The sequence below is a fragment of the Neopelma chrysocephalum genome, unplaced genomic scaffold (genome assembly GCF_003984885.1).
Source record: "Neopelma chrysocephalum unplaced genomic scaffold, ASM398488v2 Primary Assembly neopelma1_23, whole genome shotgun sequence".
NCBI classification, from domain to species: domain Eukaryota; kingdom Metazoa; phylum Chordata; class Aves; order Passeriformes; family Pipridae; genus Neopelma; species Neopelma chrysocephalum.
The window spans coordinates 12,267,551-12,293,810 of NW_020897691.1; the positions used below are offsets into that span (position 1 = coordinate 12,267,551).

A 26,260-nucleotide genomic window follows, 5' to 3' on the forward strand; every position below is an offset into this window, starting at 1 on the left:
TGTGTGTGTGTGTGTGTGTGTGTGTGTGTGTGTGTGTGTGTGTGTGTTTTCACCGAGAAGACAGCTAGATAGTTAGTTCAAGCATCCAGGATGGTGGACAAGCTAGAGCAAATAGTTGTTAATTCTGAATTTTGAATCTTATCTTAACAAATTATGAGCATTTAACAAACTCCCGGAAGTGGGCATAGATTCCACAAGGGCTAGAGTACATGAGCAGAGGCTGTATAAAATGAGCTGGACCGAAGCATGGGATTAATTTCCAACTTGTTCCCCTGACCATGAGATCAAATAAAATGTTGATACAAACCTTGAATTTTATAGCTTTGGACCATTTTATGTGGAAAACATAACACTTTCTGTTAATAGAAAATCAAAATAACTTGAATTGTAAGTCAAATTGCATCCTTTTCCCATTAATACCTACCAGGTTTTCATGAACCACAATTTTCTCATAGAGCAGCTGAGAAAAGTGTTCCACACTTAGTTCTCCAGTGGGAAAATAACACATATCACAACTTACAGGGGCCAATTAAAGTCCATCTCTATATGACAAACCCGATTTTGCCACTTCAGTGCAAGTAGGCATGCTTCTCTTTTTGTTTTGCTGCTTATAGAAAAATTCCAACCTCCTATGTATCCAAAAATGAGATTGAATCAAAAAGTGCTAGTCGCACTCAGTTGTGGCACACAGTTGAAGTAAACATACTACATAAAGGTAAGACATCATAAGACTCCAAACGAGGTTTGCTAATGATGCTTATTTATCAAAAAGCTACAGAAATAGCCCCCAAATACTGCAATAAGACAACTGGGAGCTGTAGTGGTTTGGGGCCATTATTGTTGAGTGTTTTTAAGATGGTTTGCAAAAGTAACCTTTCTTTGTTTTCTGTGTGATCTGCCAGGATCTCTTTGAAGCCAAAAAACAAAAATACAATGGGGTCATACAGTAACAGTGTCTATTTTCTTTTTTCTTTGCATTGAATTCCTAATAGCAAAGGAATTTGAATTTTGAGGGGAAAATATAAAAAAATACATTTTCCCACCAGATTATAATTATTTCAAGGAAAATGATACATTTCTATTTATCAGTGACCCATTAGTATGTTTCTTTCTCCTTTGATTTATGCAGAAAGAAACCCCCCAAAAAGGCAAAATACTGTGATCAGCAACAGAATAGAACCACAGACATATATGCTCAAGTGCTGGGGATTAGACACACATTAATAATTTCTGCAAGGTGTTACCTCTGAATAATATATAGGGAAAAGCAAAGTTTCTTCCTTTTTTTTTCCCCCTTGATTAATTATCTGCTTTCTGTTCGGATCCTGAATACAGAATTTATCTCATGCTACTCTAATTACCATTGATTCATTTGCATAGAATGCCTTAAGGACATACCTCAGGAGACAGAAAAGGTGAATGTCTCCAAACACATACCTTTTTGTTCCTATCCCAAGAATACACCAAAGTCATGTGGCTTCATAGCTGGAAGGCTTCCAGATGTGACTGCTTCCAAGTCTTTTGAGAGCAGGGACAGGGATGAGAGGAAGAGATGATAGACCTGTGTTTGACAGTAGTATTGTTCTTAGCGGTTGGTATAGTGATATTGTTAGCATTGTTATAATCATATTATTGCTTTTATTAAGTTCTAACAGTAATTATATTGTTATTATGTTGTTTTCCTATCTTCAGGAGCAATGTGAGAAGGGTAATGCTTCCAGGTATGAAGAAAAGGAAAATGAAGGTATTGAGAGAGAGGGAGCAAAAAAAGAAGAGAATTTTCAACCACTTTTTTTTAAGACGAAAGGTTTTTAAAGGCATGGGGGAAAAAAATGAAAAAGAAACATAGTGTAGCTTGAATTTTGTTTCAGGAATGCAATGAGGAGAGTCAAGATGTAAATGTAGCTAGACAAATGGAAAGAAAAAGTGAATTTACATGGAATGCATTGGAACAGTAGTGGGGGGGGGAGCCGAGGAGAAGGTTCATTACTGCAGCAGAATGTCTCAAATGACAAATATTTAGGTGTGTGCTGTGCTTGTCTAGTGAATCTTGATGCCGTACAGCCATATGAATTCATATCCTAGATGTCAGAAACAGGTAAGTAGGCTCTGATCCTGAGCAGCTGTAAGTCAATGTAGCTTCACTGGAGAAAATGGAGTCATGCCCATTTCCATAAGCCCAGGAATTGGTCATGATAGCAAGAAATTTCATATGTAATCAGATCATCAGAACACAACCTAATTATCACATAAGATGAATTCTTGAACTTCCTTTCTTATTAAAAACAAACAATTAGCCTTATCACACTGGTTTCTTAGAAGCAGTAAATAAATGAGGTATTCTTCAGCCATGCATGCTTATTCTGAAGACATAGATAATTTACATTGCAGTCTAAAAACTTAAAAAGATTTGCCATTTCAGAGTTCTTCTGAGAACAAGACCTGTCAGTAGGTGCAAGGATCTCCTAGAGGTACTGGATCATGCTTTCCTAGATTTCAGGCAAACTTTGTTTCAGCCAGCACTGGTGTTGGGATGCACTATGTTTGATTTGTCTTCCTGCAGTGGATCTTTTGAACCAAGACTATTTCAGGAATATTTTTTAGTCAAGCGTAAACTCTTTTTATTCGGAGGTCTGGCCTCCTCCCACGTTACTGACAAGTTCCAGCTTGCAGCAGTCCTTCTGTACCCATGCAGACATATGTTTCCTTGGGGTTTAAGAGTTGCATCTCCTTTGCTGAGAAAAGGGTAAACATCTGGGCTTTGGTTTAACATAATCTGTTGTGCTGTCCACAGTGTAATTCCATATAATATGTTTAGTAGCAGTGAAATTTAGGCTAATTGTGCGTCCTAGGACTGCACTGTACATCTATACCTATGTGTGTAGAAAAGTGTCATGGGTTGAGCTGCCCCCTCCCCCTGGGGGGGCTGGAAGTGGTTGGTCCCAACTGAGTTTCCAGTGAGGAGTCAATCGGATCTGTTTTTTCGACCCTGTGAAATTAGATATTACGACAGCCAGAAGTTGTTGGCAGTATGAGAGAGAGAGATTTGGAGCCATGAGGTGAGAGGAGGGAGGCCTGCTGGCCCCCTTGTGGGGGGCCAGGCTCTCTTTTCCCCCCCAAGCCGGGCTGTGAGGAGCCCGGACAGTATTATAACTGGACCGGGTGCCCGTGGCCAAAAGGCTAGGGGGCTTTTTTCCCCCCCCACTGCCCAGGAGAGGTGGTGGTGTGGACTTGGAGGCCAGCCAGGGGGGTTGGAGCAAGCTAGCCCCCTGGCAGGCAGGCTCAGTATTGGAGTCGAGCCACAGATGGACCGAGGGGTGGTCTGGAGCCCAGAGAAGCAGCTGCGATCGTACAGAGCTGGAAGAACTCCAGGCAGAGGAGAGAGACTGAAGCAGCCTTGCTGCTACCCTTTTTCCCCCCATAATGGTGGGGGAGAGGGTGCAACCTTGAGCTGAGGCTGAAGAAACGGGAGACAGGCCAAGAGGCTCGGAGGTGCCCTACGTGAGGTTTGGACGAGGGCAGCCGAAAACTGAAGGATGAGAAATGTGGGGGATGGGCCCCTTGCCACGTGGCAAGTCAAGCTGATGCTGCAGCTGAGACAGAGAGAAGCCAAACCAAGCAGATTTTTCTGGGTAAGGACTTTTGGTGAAAACTATTTGGGGTAAAAAGACTGGGCAAAACCCAGAAACCCTTCAACCTGCAGAGGAAGAGTGAACATCTTACTCTCTGGGAGGAACTGTAACGAACCAGGGGGAAAGAACTCACAAGCTGACACCCTGGACCTTCGTGATGAAGACCTGGTAAAGCAAGTGTTCACTTGTAGCCCAGGAGGAGACCTCAGCAGAGGCTGAGGGCTGGTGGGGGTGCAAGAAGACACCTTCCCTGATACCCCAATGAGAGAGAGACCCTTAACTATTGCCCTGAAAACTTCTCCTGAACTGATGTGGGAGGGTCCAGGGGTGGTAGAAGTTGTGCTAATACTGTGTATTTATTTGCTTCTTAGTTTCTATAGTATTTATTGTGTAAGTAATAAATTGTAATATAATTCCCTTCCCCCATGCTGAGGTGTGCCTGAAAACTTCTCTCCCATGTTGAGGTAAATTGTGGGGGGAGCTTGGAGATTAGATTTTTGGGGTCAAACCCCCACAAAAAGATATATATGGTCGCACAAGATTTTCTTGTCTTTACTGATAAATCTGATGGTTGAAAGGCAGCAATTAGCTAGCGGAGAAGGAAAAACTTCTTTACTTTCAGAGTGATAGAGCACTGAAACAGGCTGCCCAGAGAGGTTGTGGAGTCTCCTTTAAAACGCACCTGAACAAGATCCTGCTCAACCTGCTCTAGGTGAACAAGCAGGGGAGTTGGACTAGATGGTCTCCAGAGGTCCCTTCCAACCTCAACCATTCTGTGATTCTGTGATCCTTTGACCTTGCATCCACACTGGAAGTAACGTGCCTTTGAGGGTGCCCTGTTGCACAACTTCACCCTTGGTAAAACCAGGCAGAAAGTGACTCCCAAGAATAGACCCTGGATATAGTTGCACCTGAGAAGTACCTTTGCATCACATTAACCTACTAATGGTGACATATACAAAGGATTCTCAGATAATTCAGAACCAGGTCTTAATATGTCAAAATAAAAGATAAATAAAATGTTGCACAGATTCATACCTCATAAAAATGTAGTAGTCACATTTTGCGGTTTTCACTAAGCAACTGGAAAACAGAAGCACCAAATAATTGGGATTGGGAGGGATGTCAAGATAATCTAGTTCAAGCCAACCCCTACTCAAAGCAGGGTCACCTGGAGCAGGTTCTTCAGGTCATTTCAATTGAGGTTTTGAATGTTTCCAAGAATGAAGACTCCACAACCCCTCTGGGCAACATGTGCCTGTGTTCAACATCTAATAAATAAGATCTCTTGCTCTCCCTTTGTCTGTCCAAGCCAATCACCTCATTGTAAAAGGTTATGAGTTTCATCAGGAACAATTTTGCATTCATATATCTGTGCTGACTACTCCCAATCACCTTCATGCTTTTAATATGCTTGGAGATGGTTTCCAGGATTAATTGCTCCATCAGCTTCCCACATGACCAAGCTGAGGCTGACTAGCCTGTAGTTCTCTGGATCATCTTTATTTCTCTTTTGAAGACAGAAGTAACATTGGGGGTTTTTTCAGTCCTCCTGTAGTTGCTAGGACCACTCAAAAGTAATCAAAAATGTCCTTGTAATGATGCTTACCAGTTCCCTCAGCACTCATTGGTGATCCCACCAGGGCCTATAGAGTTGGTATGTCCAGTTTGTTTAAATATTCCCTAACTTGATCCTTCTTCAGCAAGGCCAAGTCTTTCTTACTCTAGACATCCCCTTTGGTCCCAGGAATCTGGGGTTCCTGAAGAGAAGTATTGCCAGTAAACCTGAAGTGAAGAAGGCATTGATTTCCTTGCCCTTTTCCATATACTTTGTCACCAGATCCTCTGCCCCATTCATCAGCAAACTCACACTTTCCTTGGTCTTTCTTTTGTGGCTGATGTACTTGCAGAAGTCCGTGATGCCTTTTGTGTTGCTTACCAGATTTAAGTCCGTGTGGGTTTTGGCTTTCCTAACCCCATCCGTACATATTTGAATAGTGTCTCTATAGTCCTCCTGGATCCTTGCTCCCACTTCTTGCATGCTTCATTTTTATGTCTGAATTTAGTCAGGAGCTTCTTATTCATCATGCAGGTCTCCTGCTACTTTTAATTGACTTCCTGATGGTCAGGGTGGATGATTGTTGAGCTAGAGGAGGTGATCCTTGAACATCAGCCACTGTCCCAGACCGTCGTTTTTTCCAGGGCAGGCTACCCTGAACAGGCCAAAGTATGTTCTCCTGAAGTCCAGATTTATAGTCCTTATTTTTGCCTTGTGCCCTCCTCTCAAGATCTCAAACTCCATCAATTCCGGATTGCTGCAACCTAGGCTGCCTCCAGTCTTCACATATGCAACCAGTTCTTCCTTGATGGAAGTATGAGATACAGTAGACCATGTCCCCTTGTTGACTTCTCCATCACTTGTGACAAGGAATTGTCATCAATGCACTCCAGAAAACTTCAAGATTGCTCATGCCCTGCTATGTTGTCTCCCAGGCAACTAGAGAAATGTAGTGCATGTTGAATGGTTTGTATATCTGTCAGAAATCCAAAGAAAAGTAAGAAAAATGCTGAGTTGTAAAATTATCTTGATAAACATGAAATATTTATGGAGCATATTTTTTGTAGACAGGGATCTTGCTACCTGTCAGCGTGACAGGACAATATTTGTTGATTTTATACACATGTATACATATTCAGAATCCGAAAATAGTTCCTTTTGCTAAAATGTTTAATGTGTGGTTCATCAAAAAGGTGCTGAGACAACTGCCAAATTGTTTGCATTTCCTGTAAACCAGGTAATATTCTGAGTTAGATTTCAGGGATCATTTTTTGGTAGTTTTTATAATTACTTTACAGAAAATGACTGGGATCAACAAACCAGAAAAGAATTAGTTTGAAAGGTCAGACAAGAAGTCATATTATTGACTTGCTATAAACACTGTGAATGCAATTGGCCCAAACCCTGTAAGTTTAAAAAAAAATTCTTGTTTCAAAAGAAAATTACTTGAAACCACACAACTAGTCTTGGATTTTTGATCAGACGTGTGTTTTTCAGAAAGCATCTGCTTTTTTTTCCTTGTATGATAAAGCGTCGTATTTTCATTGCTATTCCAATGCTTTCCCCAGCAGTGTTTGTAGAACATTTTGCAAAAATGATGACTCAGAACCAAATATGAAGGTTTTAAAGATTATTGCAATTTCTCACTTCTAAATAATTTTTATTTTAGTTTATTCCCCTTCCAGATTACTTGGAATTGCAGATCTACTCCTTCAGAGTTTGGAGTTGATTTAATTCCAAGGTCTGGCTACATGTAATTTTAGACTGATGCTTAACACCAAGTTTTCATCTGTTTTTGAAATTTGTCCAAAGTTTCTCAGTGTTGTTCAGTGTCAATACTCAGGTTTAGAAACACCTCTAATTAGAATCATCCTAGTGCAGGGGGGTGTTGTTTAGGTTTAGTTTGTTATTTCTAGTAAGGTACTATTCACACTCGGAATTTGAACCAAGCAGCCATTGAACTGAACAGTGCTGGTCTTTGGAAAGAGTATGGATTGGATTTGATGATATAGATTTTGATGATTGTAGATTAGTTATGCCCTGATTTTAAAGGATTCACTTCTTTGTAAGACAAACATCAATTGGAAGCAGAATAAAGGCTTAAGATCATTCTTTCCCCTCCCCCCTCAAAAAAAAAATCCAAACCACAAAACAACCTCTCCAAAAAACAATTTCTCTCAGAGAAATATCCTAATGCCTTGCTTAATCGGGTCACTAAGAGGAAAGGCACGCTCACTGGGCCCTTGTGCAGAAGCTAGGCATTTCCTGAGAACAGAGAGACTTACAGAAATCTGTTCATTATTTTGTGCTCTCCCTAGCACATAAACTAGATGTGTGTTTACAGTTCTGAAAAGCAAGTGCTACAAATAGGGGATAGCATGAACCCAATAAAACACTTAAAACAGCACTGTAGTTATCCAAGATACATTATTTATGCTATTTTATTTGCTCAATGGTCATATTTAGAAAGATAGTCTTTTTACAGTGCTTCAGCTGTTACCAGATTCAAAAGAAGTAAGATGCAATGTCCTTGAAACAAGGAGCGCCCCTTGCTCCTTTTTATGTGTTTCAGTGCATCTGAATACCATTTCTTCTTTATGTGACTGTCTTGTCAGGACTGGTTTTGCATGTATCAGCTGTTAGTAACCCTGGACTGGATCTTAGCTGTTAACTGTGATTTTTTTAGAATCTTTTTCAATTGCAAAAGGTTAGCAAAGCCAGCTTGTGTCGATTCTTGTGTCACTGCTGCCATCTTCAGGAAGTTTTCAATATTGCTGGGGGAGCTTTTTTTTAATGTACATAAATTCCAGCAACGAGAAGATGAACAAAATATGTGCGTCTCACACATGGTTACAGGAACACAGTCCGAATGGCACAGAATAGAAGTTTGTACGTGGGGTGCCTTGGTTCTGTTAGGGATATTTTAAAAAGCATCAAATGAAGGGAGTGTCCTGATTTCTATTGCAATTCATTGTGAATTAAGCACTGCGTACTTGCTTAGCTGTCATCAGCTTCCCAGGCTGCATGTTCAGTAGTTCATTTCAAGAACCATGTTAATGAACCCATCATATTTCCAGTTCTGTTTGCACTTATAAATGTGCAGCTAGATGCTCAAATGCCCAGGGCATGCATGCATAGCAGCAGTATTATCATATGGAAATAAGTTTGTTGTACTGTTTAAGGGCATATTAATTGAACTGCAAAGCTGCTAGAGCAGGAGTGAAAGCCACAGGCAGCAAAATTCATTCCTCATGACGTTCCTTGTGAACTGATATATGCGTTCAGCAACCAAATGTCTTTTTCAAGCCTGTGAGAACTGGTATTTTACTGTAGATTTCAACCACTTTGTTGCAAAAAACCCTCAACTTTTGACATCAAAATTGTATAATGATGCAGGAAAAATATTTTCAAGATGTACTTTTTTATACTTGTTATAAAATGCTTTGTCTCACACTTTCTAAAAGCATCTCAAGATAACTATCATGTTCCCTCTTTTCATCCTAGTTCCTTAAAAATAATGTTTTCTTCCATGTAAAACTTTATTAAGTCTTAATATCTATTTTAGTGGTGACAATATACACTCTAGCTTTATTTTCTTTACAGTGTAACTCATACTCTGAATTTTTCTGCTCTGGAGGAAGTACAGTATTGTTCCACTGGATTTCTACCACCGTAAGCAGGAAGGACACATAGTTTATGTTTTATTTCATGCCTATATATTACATATTTAGAGTTAGTTTCTCTTTTTTTTTTTTTTGTTTTTATCAGTTGTAAGTGGAATGCTGCATTCTTTTGTGGAGTGCTCAGAATAGAGAATTACAGGCACTAGATTACAAAAAGTCTTTTAAAAATCATGGTTTAGTTACATTTTCCATCTTCGACTGCTTTCAAATTGTTCCTCATATTCATTAATTACTAATCTCCTTATCCTTTGCATCTGGTTTCTAAGACATTTGATTAAATTATAAGGTGGCAATGATATTGGTTTTTTTCCTAATGTTTCCTCATATAAATACTTTATAATTTATTATGGAAATTATTTGTAGAAATCTTACATTAACCTGCATCCACTTTGCATTCTATTATTCATCCAGGCATGAAATTACTAAACATTATACACTAGATAGATGTGATAAGGTGTCTGTACCACTTACTAAAGTTACTTAAATGGGAACAGATTTAAGTCAATACACAATTGGTTTTTTCTCTCCAGTGGTGCCAACAAGAGCCTAACACTTAATTAAATTTCTTTGTCATGTCTGTACTGCAAAATGAAGTAAGGGATCTCTGCACCCAAGTGGTGCTGAAACATCTACTGAGCATAATACAGCACCATGCAGAGACAGTAGCCCAAGTCCCAAAAACACTACAGCTGCATTAGCTACAGATTTTTGATATGGCTGTAAAACTTACAGCAGGGCTATCTGAAAGTTTCACAGCAGTGTAAGCTGCAAGTAAAACGCAGTTTTGCCACTTGAAGAAGGGAAAGGGTCTAGGCTACTGTTGTGTAGAAGATAGAGAGGAGAAGCGGGTACAAAGGAATTAAGAGCAGAGGAAGATGAGTGACTGTGACAGCTGGTCCTAAAGGAAGGGTCAGAGTCTGTGGCAGCAGCTGTTTCTGGGGTTAGGGAGAGCTCCTAAAAGTAGCAATGTTTAACATCTAAGGTCTTGTCGTAGTCCCTGTAGCATGACAAGCTAGAAGCCTTGCTCTCTCTGCTTGCTGTCCGCAACTCTGGCACAGGTAAGGTAAGGAAGAGGGACATGAATGTCTTGCAGGGTTTAGCAACCTGCTGCTGTAGGCAGCTGCCTAATTTGTATAAGCTTGTTTGGCTTCCTTTTCCAGAGGTAGCTTGGTTGGCATCAATCTGGACATCCCTTCCTGATGCTTCAGGGCACAATATTGTTCTGCTTCTAGTTAAAGCTGTGCAACTCTGCCAGGGCGATTTATGCCTGTTCTGACAACCAAACCGTGGTTTGCTTTTAAAATTTTGCAGTGTTTGAACTCTTGTTTGCTTGGCTAGTCAGCTATCAGGTAGGTTTCTTCAGTAATAACAAGACATGACTCTCATATATATATACATAATAGCACAATCAATAACATAAGGTTTTCATACTTTCAGTATACCACATAATCTTGTTATTAACTATGCTTTATAGGCTTTTCCTTCTTATTTTCTGGAATGGGCTAATAAGTCTTACATCCCAGCCAACATGCTGAGAACAAGATTGTGCAATACCCTTATGTGTAGGTATGGGTAGAGGAATCTTTAAAGAGCATTGTCTCTTCCCCCACAGAGGCCTGAAGTCACTTCATCTGAGAGAAGTACCTGGGTTCCACTCTGCTTCTTTCTTCTGTTCTATCCCTTGCAGCACTTGGACTACAAGGCAATTCAGAAGGAGGCTGGAAAGCTGGCTGGCTGGCTGGCTGGATTGCCAATCCACATAAAATCAGTACATGAGATTTGGGGAAGTCTGGGACAGGTTCTCTGATCTTATGCTGTGTGTTTTACGAATTCATCTTTTAGGTTAATGCCACCTGATGTAAGGCAAGCTCAGGACAGTATATTTGGCTGTAGACACAAAATCGCCAGCATTCACAGAAGAGGCTTCAGATGTAAATGCCATTATCTAGATCTTACGGAATGAGCCCATGGGTTGTTTTCCAAAAGTCAGGAAAGAAACTTTCAGATTCAAAAAGAAAACATTGAAATCTTGATGCAGTCCTACGCTTAAAGCTTTTAATGTTTATAGAAAATTGCCTCTTTATAGTATTGATGGCAAATTGCCCTTAGATTGCAAAAGCTGCACAGAGAATGCAGCTATATTTCTGACACCATGTTTTGACAGATTGTCATGCTTCTCACAAAAGTTTGATTTTAGCTGAAATATGCATAGCAAATGTGTGTACTTTATTATAAGGAAAAAGACCAAAATTGCTCTGCAAGTACTAGTGTCATTAAAAATGGATGCTTTTTCTACTCTGGCATTTATCTTTATTGTAGTATTTGCAGGTTTTTCTGTAAGTGGCAATTGGCGAAGCCACAAATCCTAAGTAAACATATCAACGGCAGGTGGTAAATATTCTGCTTTTAATATTTCTAGCTGTAAGGACAAGAAATACCAAAAGACAGAGTGTGTGGATAATGGTCTCACACTTGGTGCTGGATATGACAAAGTGCCAGAGGCAAAGTCAACCCAATACCCAAGATGTGGGCTTCACAGCAGTAGCACAACAAGGACTGTGACCTTCAGGGAGGCAGAGAGGGTTGGTTTTCATTGACTTTGAATGGAAATAAGTAACAAAGTTCATAGCTTCAAAGTAAAAAATATTTAGTCTGTGTTTATGAATGTCTGAAATCTAGCCAAGAATCCAACTGCTCTCTTAATCAAAAGCCAGACTATATGGTAAAATCTTTTCCTGTGAAATGTGGGGTCTGGGAACTTTTCTAAAAGAAAAATAAAAAATTCTATAGGTACTTATCATTCATTATAACACTAAAATTTGTACTTTGGAAAGCGCATTTGGAAGCTGTATTTTTCTAAATGGAAACAGTTTAGAGAGATGACTTTGGGTCATTCTATATGTCACTTCCTAATTACCTTGATTTCCTGTAAGGCATGCTCATCTTTTCAATATAAATCTTTGCTCCAATAAGCAGGCTGTAGTTTGACTACAAAAGCTCCTTTAGAATTGAAACTTGGTGCCTTATAATATTTTATGTTTTCAAGGGGTTTTTTTGACTGGATGATCGTGTTGTCCAGTGAAGATAATTAATTTTTTACCTATCTGGTGTTTTGTTTCTGTTACTATTTAATAAAACACTCTTCAGATAAAAACCAAATCTGGTTGAAAAAGTCCTGCTAGTCTGATAAAAACTGAGCGGCTATACATTTGTGATATACCATATAAACGTTTGATGGTTACAACTCATAGGAGATTCTGTGTGATTAGTGACTACTTATTTACATTCCTCCATTATATTTTCATTTACAAAAAAAAAAAAAAAAACAAAACCAACACATGGAACTACTTTACTGATTTTCTCTATTAGGCAAAGTTTTGACCTTTCTTTAGAGGAACGATCTGAGATGACTAGTGGGGAGTCCAATGTCTAAAAACTGGAAATCTTCTCCTTTATGTGTGGCTATGTGATCTTGGACAACTATTTTTGGTGTAGATCCTCAGTGGTATTTGGATAGCCATATCAACTGAATTAAGATCCTCAAATTTTAGAGATTTGTGGCCAAGATTTTCTACAAATTAGTGTTCAGTCACTAAAACAGTAACAGTAGTATTCTGCTGCTTCACTGGAGTGCAATGAAAGAGATTTTCTTACAGTTCCAAGATGTTCTGATGCTGTGGTGATCAAAGTTGTGCAAGTATCTTAGAATGCTACGTATTTTGCTTTGATGCATAATATATAACCAAACTGGTTTTGAAGACGTAAAAGTAAGTTTATTTAGTTACACATGTATCTTACATTATACATGATTTCCCTGAGGTTCTCTTTAGAATATACTATAGCCTTCTTACTTTATAAGAGCACTTAATGTACATTTTCTGGCAGCTCAATAAAGAATAGAATTAACACTTGTCACCTGTGATTTGTTTCAGCCTTAGCATGAATTATAATGTAGTACCCTTTTGGTTTGGTTTTGAACTTGATTTTAGAAGAGAGAGTAGGTGCATTGAAGGTTGATTTCTTGAAGTACTTGTTTTCCTGAGAAGTAAGATAAAACTTGTAAGCTCTGCATTTTAAATTAAAGGTGAGGAGATCTGTGTTGGTTTTATTTGTTCATATAGTTATGATTTTGAGGAACCTTTGCATTTCTTGCACGCTAGTTTTGCTCCAGTACTGATGGAGATGTTGATCCTGCCTGCATTCAGTAGCTTTAATTTTCATGATTCCCATCAGTAGTGAAGGGTCCAGACAGCCACCACTGAATGAGGGATGATCAAAAAAGGTGGAAGAACAGAGAAGACAAAGCAATTTTTATAAGATTGCTAGTCAATATATTCTCAGTGACAACAGGTCATAACAAAAGAAACTGATTTTATTCTATAATGAGATTGCAGGTCTGATAAGAAAAATCGATTGCACAAAATCAATTTCATTTTTTGTAAGACTTCAAACTATAGAATATTCTGCTAAGCAAATCACCATAATATATCAATAGAAGGCTTTAGGGGTGTGGGCTCCAACTGATGTGGTTATGGTTTGAGCAGTAGCATTGTCTGATCACTGTCAAATGATGCAGTATGGATGCCTCACTGTGCTTTGGCCATGAGTATTAAGAACGGGCAGATCACAGAAAGTAGTGTTTTCTGTGAAGAAGCAATGCATAGCAGGGTATTGCTAGCAGCATTTAACATGGACTGTCAGCAAACCTGTCAAATTCAATGCTCAACAGTGATTCAGAAGTAAATAAAAAAACTTTGCTGATTCAGCACAGAAATGATACGAAGATTAGTCAAATATAATTAATGACAGAAAACAAGACAATCCCCAGAAAAGTGCCGTGAATATGATTTGGGCCTGTAGGAGCGAGGGAGGAGGAATGGCTTAACCAGTGAGAAATTTAAGAGTTTCTCTGTTTAGGTTAAACAAGATTCAGAGGTATCTTGATTACAGTACATAAGTACCTTCAGAGGAAGAAAGTATGGGATACTGAAAGACTCTGTACTTTAGCAGAGAAATGGAAAGCAGAAAGCAGTGACTGGAAGCTGAAACTAGAAAGGGGCAAAGTAGACATTAGATAAAATTTTTAAAAGTGATTTTGAAGGGCCATTATGTATGAGTGCATCTTTCCTCACCTGATGTCTTTAATCTAAAAGTGAATATTTATTTCGGAAGACACACTTCGGCCAAACCATAGGCTGTCTTCAGTACAACTAATAGTGATAACTATGGTAGTGAAGACATGACAATTTACATTTCGACAGGGATTGCAGAAGGCTGGTAAGAAATCAAGCGTACTTGAGCTTATACAGAAGTCCCTAGCAGTGCACCTACAGTGCTGCCAATTAAACCGTGTCTATGACTACCTTACTGCAACCTTGCCTGCATTCTGCTGTATAGAAACATGGGAGGAGGTAAGGTTGAAAAAGAAAAGGAATATCTCAGTTGAGGAATAACTTTAAAATAACAGTAGGGAGCTCAAACTTGAAGCTTTTTGTAAGGAATGGGAATATTTTTTTGAAGTTGGAAGAAAGATAATTTTAAAAGTAATATTTTATAAGCACTATAGGGAGATCTTATCAGAGATCAAAGAAAAGGCATTTGCAGTAGGCAAGGGAGAGAATGAGAGCTGTGGTGCTTTATCCAAGGGAAAGTAGTTCTTTGAAATGCTGTGAAAAAGGAAATGGCAAAATGTTATTTCCAAAAAACTAACCAGCATAGCATGGAAGTGAAAAACTCATTTTTCTTTCATCCAAAAAAAAAAAAAGGGCTACATTCTGCTTCCACTTTCAAACTTGAAACACTATAAACTGGCCAGTCAGGAATAACTGAGACTGTAGCTTGGTTTTACCACCCTAGTTTTTATTCAGCAGCACTACAGATGTCATCTGTGGGGCTTGAATTCCATAAAACTGACCAGAGTTTGGTCTGATTTTACCTTTTGTTTGAATAATCATAACGATAGAGGATTTTTAAAACAGGATCTGAATCCCTGTTGAGGTTTTTAATACCTCCTATTGTGAGGTCACTTGGATTTAGGATTTCTGCTTGGGTCTATCTCATACATTTTTACAGATATTCAAAAGCCTGTAATAGCCCACACACAGGTTATATTAATTTCCAGTGCCTAAATCCCTTAAGTGCTTTGGGGATTTCCTTGCTAATCCTCTTTTTAATGCATAAACCTAGAGGGTAGGTTTGAACCTTTGGGATTTATTCTTTGTGTTGGTTGTTTTCCAAGTGAAGAATCTTTCAAGGGTAACAACGGTAAGTGCTAAATACACAAAGACATAGAAAGTTTATGTGCTGTTTATATTATCACAGCAATCTGCCAGTCTTTTTTTGGCACAAAAAGGAAAAGAAAGTGTGACTATTATTAGTAATTATGCTACTTATAGTAACTTTAAACACTTATTAATATTAAATTTATGCAAAAGTATTAAATCCTAACTGAACAACTCAAATCCTTTCATTTCCAAGGGCAAAATAACAGTATTAATATTAATGAAGCCACAAAATACAAGCTAACTGACAGCATTTTTGCAGTTGCTGTATTTTGTTACTGAAAATTTATTATATTTTTCATGTCTGAATGTAAAAAACAAATAAAACTATCACAAACTGCTCTTTGTTTTAAGTGACATGCCTTTTCTTTATGATGCATGCTTTGCCATAAAAAGGGTGTGCTTAATGCATTTCTGTTGGGAGATGCCTATTTATTCTGACAAACCGATCAGCCTCCGGGGTGTTCTTTTGCCACAGAACTGATTCTACATCTCATCCATTATCTAATAAGATGTGAAAAGAGTATACTGTCTTACAAAAAATTCAGGCTTTGTTTCATTACAAGGATGTGGCAGGCTCACTCATAGACTTACTTGCAGGATATACAATTGTTAGTGAAAGGCCCAGTTATACAATCATGCATATTTCCAGCAAGCCTGTGGGGAAAACGTTGGTAACATTGGTCCTGAGGATAATTTATTTCAAAGGTAAGTATAAAATGTGGACTCTCTAATGAGAAAGTGCATTTTACATCTTAAATAGTACTGCATGAATTTATGAATTTCATTATTATAATAAACAGCAATGCCTCAAACTAAATTGTGAAGCAGCCGGAATGTCTTTGCAAAATATATGCCCTGGGTTTTGGTTTTTTTCTTTCTTCATTATTTCCCCGTTTTCGATGTTTATGAAGGGTTTAAAATTGCACTTGCATGGGAAAAGTGAGAGAGATTGGAGTGAGGAAAGCAAGCTGAGGCATTGTGTGATAACGCAGTGAAAATACAAATGTATACAAAACCCTATCAAACAAATGTTGTCAGTTAGATGTGTTCATAAGGAGGAAAAGTCACAAAGGAAAAAGAGAATAGGATACACGGTAGGAAATACAGGTAAACCCGGGCATAACATTAAATGTTAAGGAATAACAAGTCTTTAAGATCTTAGGTGTCCAGGCAGAGAGTACCTCTCTATATGAGTTTGCGCAGAGTTTAATCTTCAGTGCCTGAATCTTTTGACCGCTAATGCACTGCAAATCATTGTTGTATTTAAATGATGCTCTGTTACAGTAACACAGCCTCTCATACAACATATATTGCAAAAAAGTGCCTCCATTGTGAAGCTGTTTGCTAACTACAAGTGAATTAATGAATCAGTGTTGGCTGAAGTAAAACAAAACATTTTAGATCATTGACAGAATAGTGGAGAGAAGTGACAAAAAAGCAAACAGATGATTAGGTTTGATATCTGTGGAAGTTACAACGCTCACTCCACTCCTCCGCTGCAAATTTCTCTGACTTTCTGAATAACAGGATCAATCCTTTTGGACTTGAACAATACTTCTTTTTATAAAGTGCAGTTTCTTTAGCATGACAATGTAATATGATTTTCAGTGCTTCTTAGGAAAGTGAAAATACAGCTTGAAAGAGTTCAAAATGAAATTGCAAAAGCTGGAATTTGTGGCAGACAACTGTTCTAGTGTCGTGTCCTCCTGATATCCTTTATTCAGTACATGTGAATGTAGCTCTGTATGTAAAAATCAAGGCTGTTTTATCAGTCTTGCTTATAATGCCAGTCAGAATGTCTTACTGCCAGAGATCTTTCAGAGTTTGGAGTTGCATCAAGACAGCACATCTTTAAAACAGCATAAGAGAGACCCATTTTACATTATTGACTTTTCCCCTTACCTGCAAGGACACAGAATTTAATGTAGCATTGACGGGTTGAAGATTTTGACACATGTCAAGACAGATATCTTCATTTTAGAGTTTAAAAAAATGCATTAAACTTGATAAATATGAACCACTGTAGGTGGCAGAGGCAGCTCAGACTGAAGTAGGGACAATTGTTTCACTCATCTGCAAAAGACATTACTTTTCAATGAACCCTTAGGTAAAGAACAATGTTATTTAAGAAAGATGAAACCAGAACCATTGCCAGAAATGCAATAAGGGTCTAGAGGTAAACCCCATGTTAAGTAACCTATCATTGTGTCCTTTCTATACACTTTTTAACCATTCTATAAAAGTCTATGGCAAGGGTATAATTTCCTAGAAAATGGCATTTAATATGGCCTTTATAAGATGGTCACCCCCTAGTGAAGTCAGCAATAGTTTTCCATGGAGAATGCATTTTATTCAGAACAATGAATAGACTATTTCCGTTAGCAAACCCTGTAAAGCAGAACTGCTTGTTTCAGCCATCAACCTTCTTGTATGAACAGATTTCACTTCAGCAGAAACATAGCCATAAGTACCTAGTATGACTTTATGTCCCTAAATGAACCATATAGCAAAATCTCATTTTTAATAATGGCATTTACGTTACTTCACCAATGAAATGTATAGTAATAACAGCAAAATTGTTTTGTTAATGATCAGAGTGTATAATAAGATGCAAAATTAGTAGGATTATGGGAATTTAATGGGATGAGAAGGGCAAGGGATCATCTGCTATATGACTCTTCATGATTGTAACCTACTGTCTTTATCCCTAGCATGTTTTTATGGCTGATGCGCTTTGGTTTGTTTTCCAGTTTGTGTTCTGCCGTGAATGTAAAGAAGAATACCATGAAGGGGAATGCAACTCTCTCCTCAACCCACAGGGAGCCATGGCCCAGAAGGTAGGGCTGTCACAATTCCTGATCATTATCCCTGGCCCAGCTAGAGTGACCTTTGTTAAATGGGTCCTAATTAAAATCCTAAGTGAAAGCAATTATGTTCATGCCAAATTACTCTAGCCATCAGAGTTACCGAATTGGCTCTGGAGTGGATTTCAGTCGCTTTGATTGATAGAGTAGCTGAGTACTGTCAGAAACACACAGGGCTCTGCCATCCGTTGATAAAGAAAAGGCCTTCCAATGGGTTTTTTAGGGTTGTCTCTATTCAGTGTGAACACTTTTGAAAGGCTTTCTGTAGTCTTGTCACCTTTCAGCTTATTTTCAGTGCACCAGTCAGGAAATCACGTGAGTTTGGACCGAATAACAGGACTTTTATACAGCCTATGCAAAAAATGCTCTTGATAATTTATGTTTTAGTTTAAAGAAATAAAAAATGGATTGTCTAGGCTGGAAACTGCTAGATGATAATTATTCTATGCTGCTCTATAATTTTGTAGCTATTGTAGCTATAGACCTGGATAGGAAATAGTTTTTCTCTCCTGGCATTTCTCTACAGTTGAGATTCAAGTTTCCTTTTAAATAAATAAATCACATAAACCACAGTCTTTCCAATTAAAAAAAAAAAAAGAGAGAAAGTGGGAAGTGGAAAGAACAGGAAAACAGGAAAGACACCCCCTAAATATCTCACAGCTTGATGCCCAGGGTGCACTCCTAGGAAGCAGAAAACTGGTATTCAGATGTCTGGCATGTTTGATGCTAAGGGGAAACTCAAACCCTGGGCCCCCACAGAGTCCAATGTGGCAGATAGAGAACTGTGGGCAGGTGCTGATGAAGACCTGCATCCAGCCAGCTCTCGGTGAGGCATGCCAAGCTCCTGTCAGTGCCTGCAGGTAGGCTCTGTTTGAGGCTAGCTTTTGGGGACTCTCACCGTTTGAACATAGAGACTGGGAGGGAGCTGAAGTTCTACTGGGAAGCTTTGCCATATGCTACCTGGAGATGGTTCATATGCCATACTTTGCACTAGACATTACACTACCCGTGTAAAGATTCTTCTCTTTCTTAGTGAAGCTCTTATAATTTATGAAAGGAATTAGCACTGGCTGAGACAGAATTAAACAGCCTGTACCCTAGTAGTCAGACAGGGTATCTACCTCTGTTGCACTGAAACATGTGTATTGTCTGAGACCCAAACTACTTTGTCAGCCTCTAGTGATTTGTGATGCAGATGGAGTATTTTATCTTTAGCAGCTATCAGCAATTTTTTCCCCATGAATTTGTGCAACCCCTTTTTTTGAAGCCATATATATACAAGATTTGCAGTTTAGCTATCCTCTATGAAGAACAGTTTAATTTTATTTGCAGAAGCCTTAGAACGGTCTACCAGTTACCATTCACATTTATAGAAAAACAAAGCAACTTCAACAGAGAAATTGAGAGATATTTAAGCATCCAGTAGCCTAGTAAAGTAGGAGACTGACTCAGTGTCTTACCTTAATTAAATTCAGCTAGAACTTGAATACATCTCAACATGAACTGTGAGCCCTATATTCATTAAGTTATTTATGCCTAGAGTTTTGCCTAGAGTACTGAAAGTTGACATGGCATGTTACAAATGAGTTCAACAGCATTGGCTCTGTGAAAGTTAGAGTTCATATAATTCCTATGTTCTAGGGCAGAGATAAAGGTGTGCCAAGAAAAATCAGAATACCATAAGAAGCAGTAGTTTATTTTAAATATTTTAATATTGCCTTAGCTTTTCCTTGTAACATTGGGAGAACTTCATCCATCTGATCCATTCTCTCAGTACATGAATTGCATCCAATTAGACCTGTTAACTTAGGAATGTTGACTACTTTTGCGGTTCCAGTGTATGTGAACATTTTTGATCTTCCTGAAAAATTTCCTGTACTCTCAAAGAGCTGTTTCAGAATAGCTAAATGATAGTACCAGAATAACTCTTTCATCTATACAGATCAGTTCCCCTGTATAGACAAAACCACAGACTATGCAAAATTCATTTAGACTCCAATTTAAGCTGAAGTTAATTGACTTAGGTCGGCCTTCTTTTCCCCCCAAGAAACTAAGAGAGCTGCACTAATTAAACTTCTCCACGAGGTGGTGCTGTGCCGCTGTGCCACTGTTTTCCCTCCCTTTCCTGAGCCAGGCGAGCAAAGCCAGAGGTAACCGATAGAGGGCAAGCCCAGGTACTGGTGAGATGTTGGTTTCACCCAAAACAGCATGACTACAGAGCTCCCCTGCACACAGCACCTCCATACAGTGCATACAAACCATTCGTGGGGCATATATGGAGCGCAGTGCATGTGGGACAGTTTCCATCTCTCTCACTGAGATTAATGTAAAAGTTTATCCACCTGTGCTTTCAGGCTATCTGTTCTGTTTGGCCCTTCCCTGCTAGGTGTGTAAGTCTGTGTGTCAGACCTAACTTGCTGTTATTGTACTGCTTGCTGAAGCAGTGAGCAGGATTTTTTTTATCTGTGACCATCATCTGTTTCAGGGTAGGAATAATACACTTCCAGGGTTGTCTCCAGCTCATGCAGTTTGACTCCTGTCTGCATCCATATAATTTATTTTATAACTTTTATTTATTGCCACAACCCCTACCAGTCAGATTTAAGGATCAACCAGACACACTGCAACTAAACTTTTCCTCTCCAGAATAGGTGCAGGATACATGATCAGTCTAATGGAAATACTCTCCATGGGTCTGTCAGGGCAGTGCCTGAGGACAGAGATGGGCCAAAATGGTGGACAGTGCATCCACAGGTGGCCCATGATTGGCTGGGCAGGGATGTGGGGAGCTGGAGGCAGGCCCTACTTCAGTGTCACCGGGGCAGAGGCTGACATGCGTTCCTGAGCCATGAGCAGGGTGTGGGGGTTCCAGGAGACTCTTACAGCAAGGTCTGCTAGTGCCCTCAGAGTCTGACACCAATTTAGGAAGCCTTGGAGAAGGAGATCCCTCAGAAGGAGAAGTAAAGCCTGATATAGAAGCATGAAAGCCAAAAGCTGATGGTAGTGACTGTGACCTGTCACTCACAGTCACAGAAATATAGTGGAAGCTCCAGAAGGAAGAGAGAAATGAGATGACATGGCACAGCTATGAGGGTCCAGGAAACATAAATGGTCGTGGTGAAATGGGCCTGTGCTTGGGCAGATATGAGAAAGAGTGAAGAGGAAGCCTGAGGTCAAGAGAGGGGAATGGACCTGGTGGGACTGTGAAGTGGGGGAGAACAGTAGGGAAAGGGGAATGGAGTCAATTGGCAGGAGGAAGGAAGAGGGCAACTGCAGCTGCAGGGCATAGGAGGGACAAAGCAGGTGCCACATGTGGTGCTTCGAAAAGCTATTCAAAATAAAGGATTTGGAACCATATAATGGTGGGAAGCTAAAGGGCATTGCTTGCTGCTTGGGGTAGAAGAGGCAAACTCAGCAGCCGGCATGCAGAGAGCAGCCCAGCTTTAACTGCTGGTGTATCATGACCTTGTATCATACACCTGCTGGTGTATCAGACCAGATCTGTGCACAGATATTGCTGATGATTTTCCATCTTAGTGTGTAAGTTACATTATTTCAGTGAAAATAAAATTTAGCTGTGGCAACTTCATTTGAGAAACTTTGTTTTAAAACCATTGCATCCTCTTGGAGCTGTTTGAACTTTGGGATGTCAGAAGGAATCATATTGGATTAATTAAAAGGCACAGTGTGCATGGTGGAATCAATGACACAGTAAAGGTGACTCCAGCCAGACTTAGGTTTAGAAATAAGCACATAGTCCCTGCTATGTACACCCCATAACCAGGCTTCCTGGCCCCTTTTAACCTCACACATAGACAATCTATGTTGGTGGGGAATCTACCCATAAACCAGCTTCGTCTCTAAGTCCCCACCTTAAAATTAGCTTTCATAGCGCAAAATCTTTCTAGTTGGTTTTCTTTGTACAAGGATACGCCATGCACCTTCTTGCTCCCTAGCAACTGGACAAGAAAATGTGACCACATATCAGATTTGAACTTTTTCAGAGTAGCTTCCAGGATGATTTTGGTGCTGGGCATGTTGATAAGACACCTGTAAGATAAACTGTAATAGCAATAGCAATGACTCTGATGTAAAAGTGGTGCATATATAAATAAGTTAATAGAATATGGGGCAACGAGTCATAAATGTTTTGGGGAAAAAAAGTGACACAAACTGGATGAAATGTGTTATAAAAAAGTATGTTTGAGAAATGGTTCTGTGGACAAACTTTCTCCAAGAAGCAGCTGATTACATTGTCCTACCAAATCAGTGAGTGTGTAATTGTAAAAACGTAAGAGCTTTTTAGCAACTTTGCTTTTTCAGAGTTTGCTGTGAATTTAGTAAAGAGAATAAATTAAACATCATGATATATTTCTCTAGTTACGGCTGTACACAAATCCCTCCTATAACCTGCATTCAAAGGCTTGAACCTAAAAGAATATCTTATGTCTTATTCCATAAACCCGGTCTAGCAGTCTTTGTAGGAAACCCGGACATAAATCTAGTTCATCTAATTTGAACAAACTCCACCATTACTGCTAGGCCAGCAACAGCTGCAAACCTAAGCCTAGATAAAATATCCATTCTAGGATGGGCTGGCATAGTGAATCCTTTACCAGGATTTTTACTGAGCCACAAAGCTGTGGGTTCAAAACCATTTATCTCTTTCAGTATAAGTTTGTAGCTACTGCTGTAAAACTTCAACTCCACTCTTAACCTGTGGGACACTGCCTGTCCTTGGTGTAGCCATAAGCTAGAGGCCTTGGTCACTCAAATCCCAAAGCCTGTCCCCAAATCCACCAATATCAAATCAAACTTCAACTGTTTGTTGTTTTGTTACCAAGCTATCACAGTCCTCAGGTAGCTAATGTAGGATCCAGACAGTAGCTTTGCTGTTCTCCAACTGGCAGTATAAAGCTTATCCAGAGCCTCTGTCAGCCCGGGAACCCACCCAAGCTAACCAAATGCAGTGCAGTCAGTGCCTCAGCTGAGTCAGGGCAAACCTGATCCTATTCGTCAGCACATGCATCCTGGGCTCTTTGGCTGCACCCCTAACCAGAGTTTCTGGGCTCAAACCAACACGGGCATGATATCTCAGGCAAACAATTGGCTCCGAAGCACACACATTTGATCACTTCCCAGAAACGTTTTTTGTTGCACAGGCACAACATGGCACATCCATGTGCATGCACACATCCAGGAAAACCTGTCACATCACCTGGCACCCTGCTGAAGTCTGTTTTGATGTAGCTCCTGGAAAAGTTCCCAGCTCACTTGGGCTGCAGGTGAGCCTCCAGCCCATCTTATCCTCCCATTGCCTGCTGTGTGCAGGTCTTGGAGTTGACAGCAGGGGGTATAAAATGTACAGGCATTACTTGCCAGGCTTCCCTTTCCATCATGGAACAACAGCTTCTAACTTCTTATGCTGTAGATTTCCAGCAAGCGTATAGGGTTGTGAAGCCTGGTCTCTAAGTGGCTAATGATGATCTAAGTGATGAATAGTAAAAACTAACCACAAAAAACATGAATTTTTTCTCTGCATTTTAGTGAAAGAAAAAGATGCTGAAGAGGTTCACCATATACAACATCTTTCAATGGGTCCTGAGTTACAGTATGAAATGTGGAACATCTATTATTAGGCCATTGATTTTTTAAAAGTTAAATAAAGCATGGTTGTACACCTAGCTTGAATTCTTAAGTATCTAAAACAAATGAAAAAGAAACTGAGGCTTAGGGTTTTAATTGCTGGTATGTTCACAATGTCGTGCTCAGGACATCTCAACCCACAGGTGCCTAATTAAAGGAGCAAGAAAAATAACTATACCCAAGAAACATCCTGTAAAATTAATCTCTCTGTTATAAATAGAAATGCACCAGAGGAAATCTAAGAATAATTCTTAACTTTCTGTCTTATGAAAAATAGATGGGAACTATAGAAAGAGAATTTTAGCTTTCTTATTTTGGGCAGCAGTAAAGCAAAAAAGATGTGACAGACTGCTTTTGTTTATGAGGTTAAGCTGACAGTCACTTTCAGCTGTGTTGCCACTTACTGGAGAAGGCACATTCTTTATTCCACTCATGGAAAAGAATTATATAAGAATGACCTGTATTAGATTAGATTTTCTCCTTTAGAGTAGTGTAAATTCAATATTCACCATCTACCTCAATTTAATTCATTATATGAATGGCCCCAACATGCAGTGAGAACCTTGATGTGCAGTGTCACCAAACCAGAGCACTCTGATATGATTTAGTGAAAGTCTCTTTCATCCTGTATCTGACATAATATCCTGTTTATATCAATTCGATTTTAACTAGTTCGTCACAAAGCAGCACTTTTTTTTTTATGGCAGAATTCCCTAGGCACACCAGACAAATTGGTTCACACAAAGCTGCTTTCTGTGGATTTAACTGGATCACTGCTATATTGACGCCTCTATTTTTCCCGTGCATGAAACATATTCTCATGAAATGAATATCTTTTCTAGTCCTTATCTGTAGCCATATTTTAGTGTTTTGATTAGCCTAAATCTCTCTAAATTAGAGCACTAGTCCCATAGCTTTGAACACTTCTCTTTGTGAGATTTTGACTCTTAAATGACTCAAATAATGCATTTTCTTCCAAAATCTCTCTAACCTATCTATTGCCCTAGACATCTACTTTTTTTACCCCCACAACTGAAGACACCAGTAAACACAGCAGGATGTTAACTCATGTGATCATGTTCATAAAACAGCCTTGTAGAAGCTAAGAAGACAACAAATTTAAGTTGGACTGTCACCACCCCTTGTAAATATGGCTTCAACTGATAAGTCTGGTTTTGCTTACAGCTCTAGCTCTAGTGGGCTCTGTTAACCTACATATTATGGTGGGCTGAACGTTGCTTTGTGTACAATGAATTATTCTTTGTCTTCCTTTCAAATGTTTTCAAGTATACATAGCTTTTCTCACATTCATGTTAGAAAATGAGTAATACTTTCTGTTTTGAGACATCTAAACATTTTTAAAAATCTGTATTTCACATAAAGTCATAATTTTACATATTTCTATTAAATTAAATAAAAAGCTTATTTTTGCAAGTAAAATTAGCTTAAAATCAAGCATTTCTGATCCAAAGCAAATTTATTTCTGATTTAAAGAAAGCTGCACTAGGATGCATTTTTTTAAAGTTATGCATGACCAGCTTTCTTTTCTTATCAGAAAGGAATGAAGCCCCAAGAGCAAATAAGGAGGAGTGCAGAAATTACATTCACTAAAGCAAAGCAAAACATAAGGTTAACAGCTTCATATTCTATTCTGAATCAAGCGTCTTCAGTCTTCAGATGTTGTCTATAGTGGGCAAAATAAGCATGATCATAAAAGAAGTGTGCTAACATAAGACAGCATATAATTTGGTGGATGTCAAAATTTAACGTTATGTATCTAATGCTTCCAGTATTTTTAACTAGAAATTTTGCCATGAATTCTTTTAACCTAGATGGTACTGCTTAGTTGCTGTCTGCGAACACATAGTTCATTTCTTTTATGTAGTTCTACTGAAAAGTCGATGTGTGCTCTATTACCTGAATGAGATGCTGCTTTAAGAAGGACACTTTATTTCTATTTCAAGATGCTTTCTGTCCCTGTAGATCTTTTTCCAGTACTGCATGATATGGATTAAGTGCATAAAAAGCTTTCCTTTTCCATGTTGTTGTATTGCTGTATGGTCCTCAGCAGTCTCTGTGGTCTCCTTATCCCTGTTAGATTTTCCAAAAGACTCAGCATAGAAACAGAAGTAAATCTACATCCTTCTTACCCAGAGGTAACAAGACAGACTTTTCCTCCCATCTAACTAAGGGAATATTGCAGAAGGGATGTTAAATAATGCTTGCAACAGTTCTTACCGTAGTTTCCTCTTATTTGTGAGTATTCATTACTGGTCATAATGTGCAGCACAGTTGAGAATCAAAAAAAATATTCATAAAGTGGCATGGATGAAATCTAGTAGCTTTTCAGTAGGGCTGGGACAAATATTTTGTAGTAATTGGAGAATTAGAGCATATTGTGTTGAGTCAGCAATAGAAGTGATCAAAGTCTCCTATCCTCAGCAAACTGATGTGATGCACACCTGGAGCATCTCTGAACTTCCTATCCAAGACCAGGCAAAACAAGGAAAGTGAGAGACACCTCTGCTTGACAGACCTGCTCTATTACCTAGGTCATTGCAAAGGAGATTAGGTTTGCTAGTTTAGGACATAA

The 26,260-nt window shown here is 39.0% G+C and overlaps 1 protein-coding gene across 5 annotated transcripts in view; it reads left to right on the forward strand.

Annotated features, from left to right (window-relative positions):
• Positions 1–26,260, forward strand: part of PRKN (parkin RBR E3 ubiquitin protein ligase) — a 726,716-nt gene that overhangs the window by 690,644 nt on the left and 9,812 nt on the right. For 4 of the 5 annotated variants that reach the window (XM_027686963.1, XM_027686956.1, XM_027686952.1 and 1 more), the window contains exon 10: positions 17,908–17,994. The exons of the other annotated variant lie outside the window; for it this stretch is intronic. In XM_027686963.1, the coding sequence (XP_027542764.1) occupies positions 17,908–17,994 (87 nt within the window). The remainder of the gene's footprint in view (positions 1–17,907; positions 17,995–26,260) is intronic. 5 annotated transcript variants of the gene reach the window in all.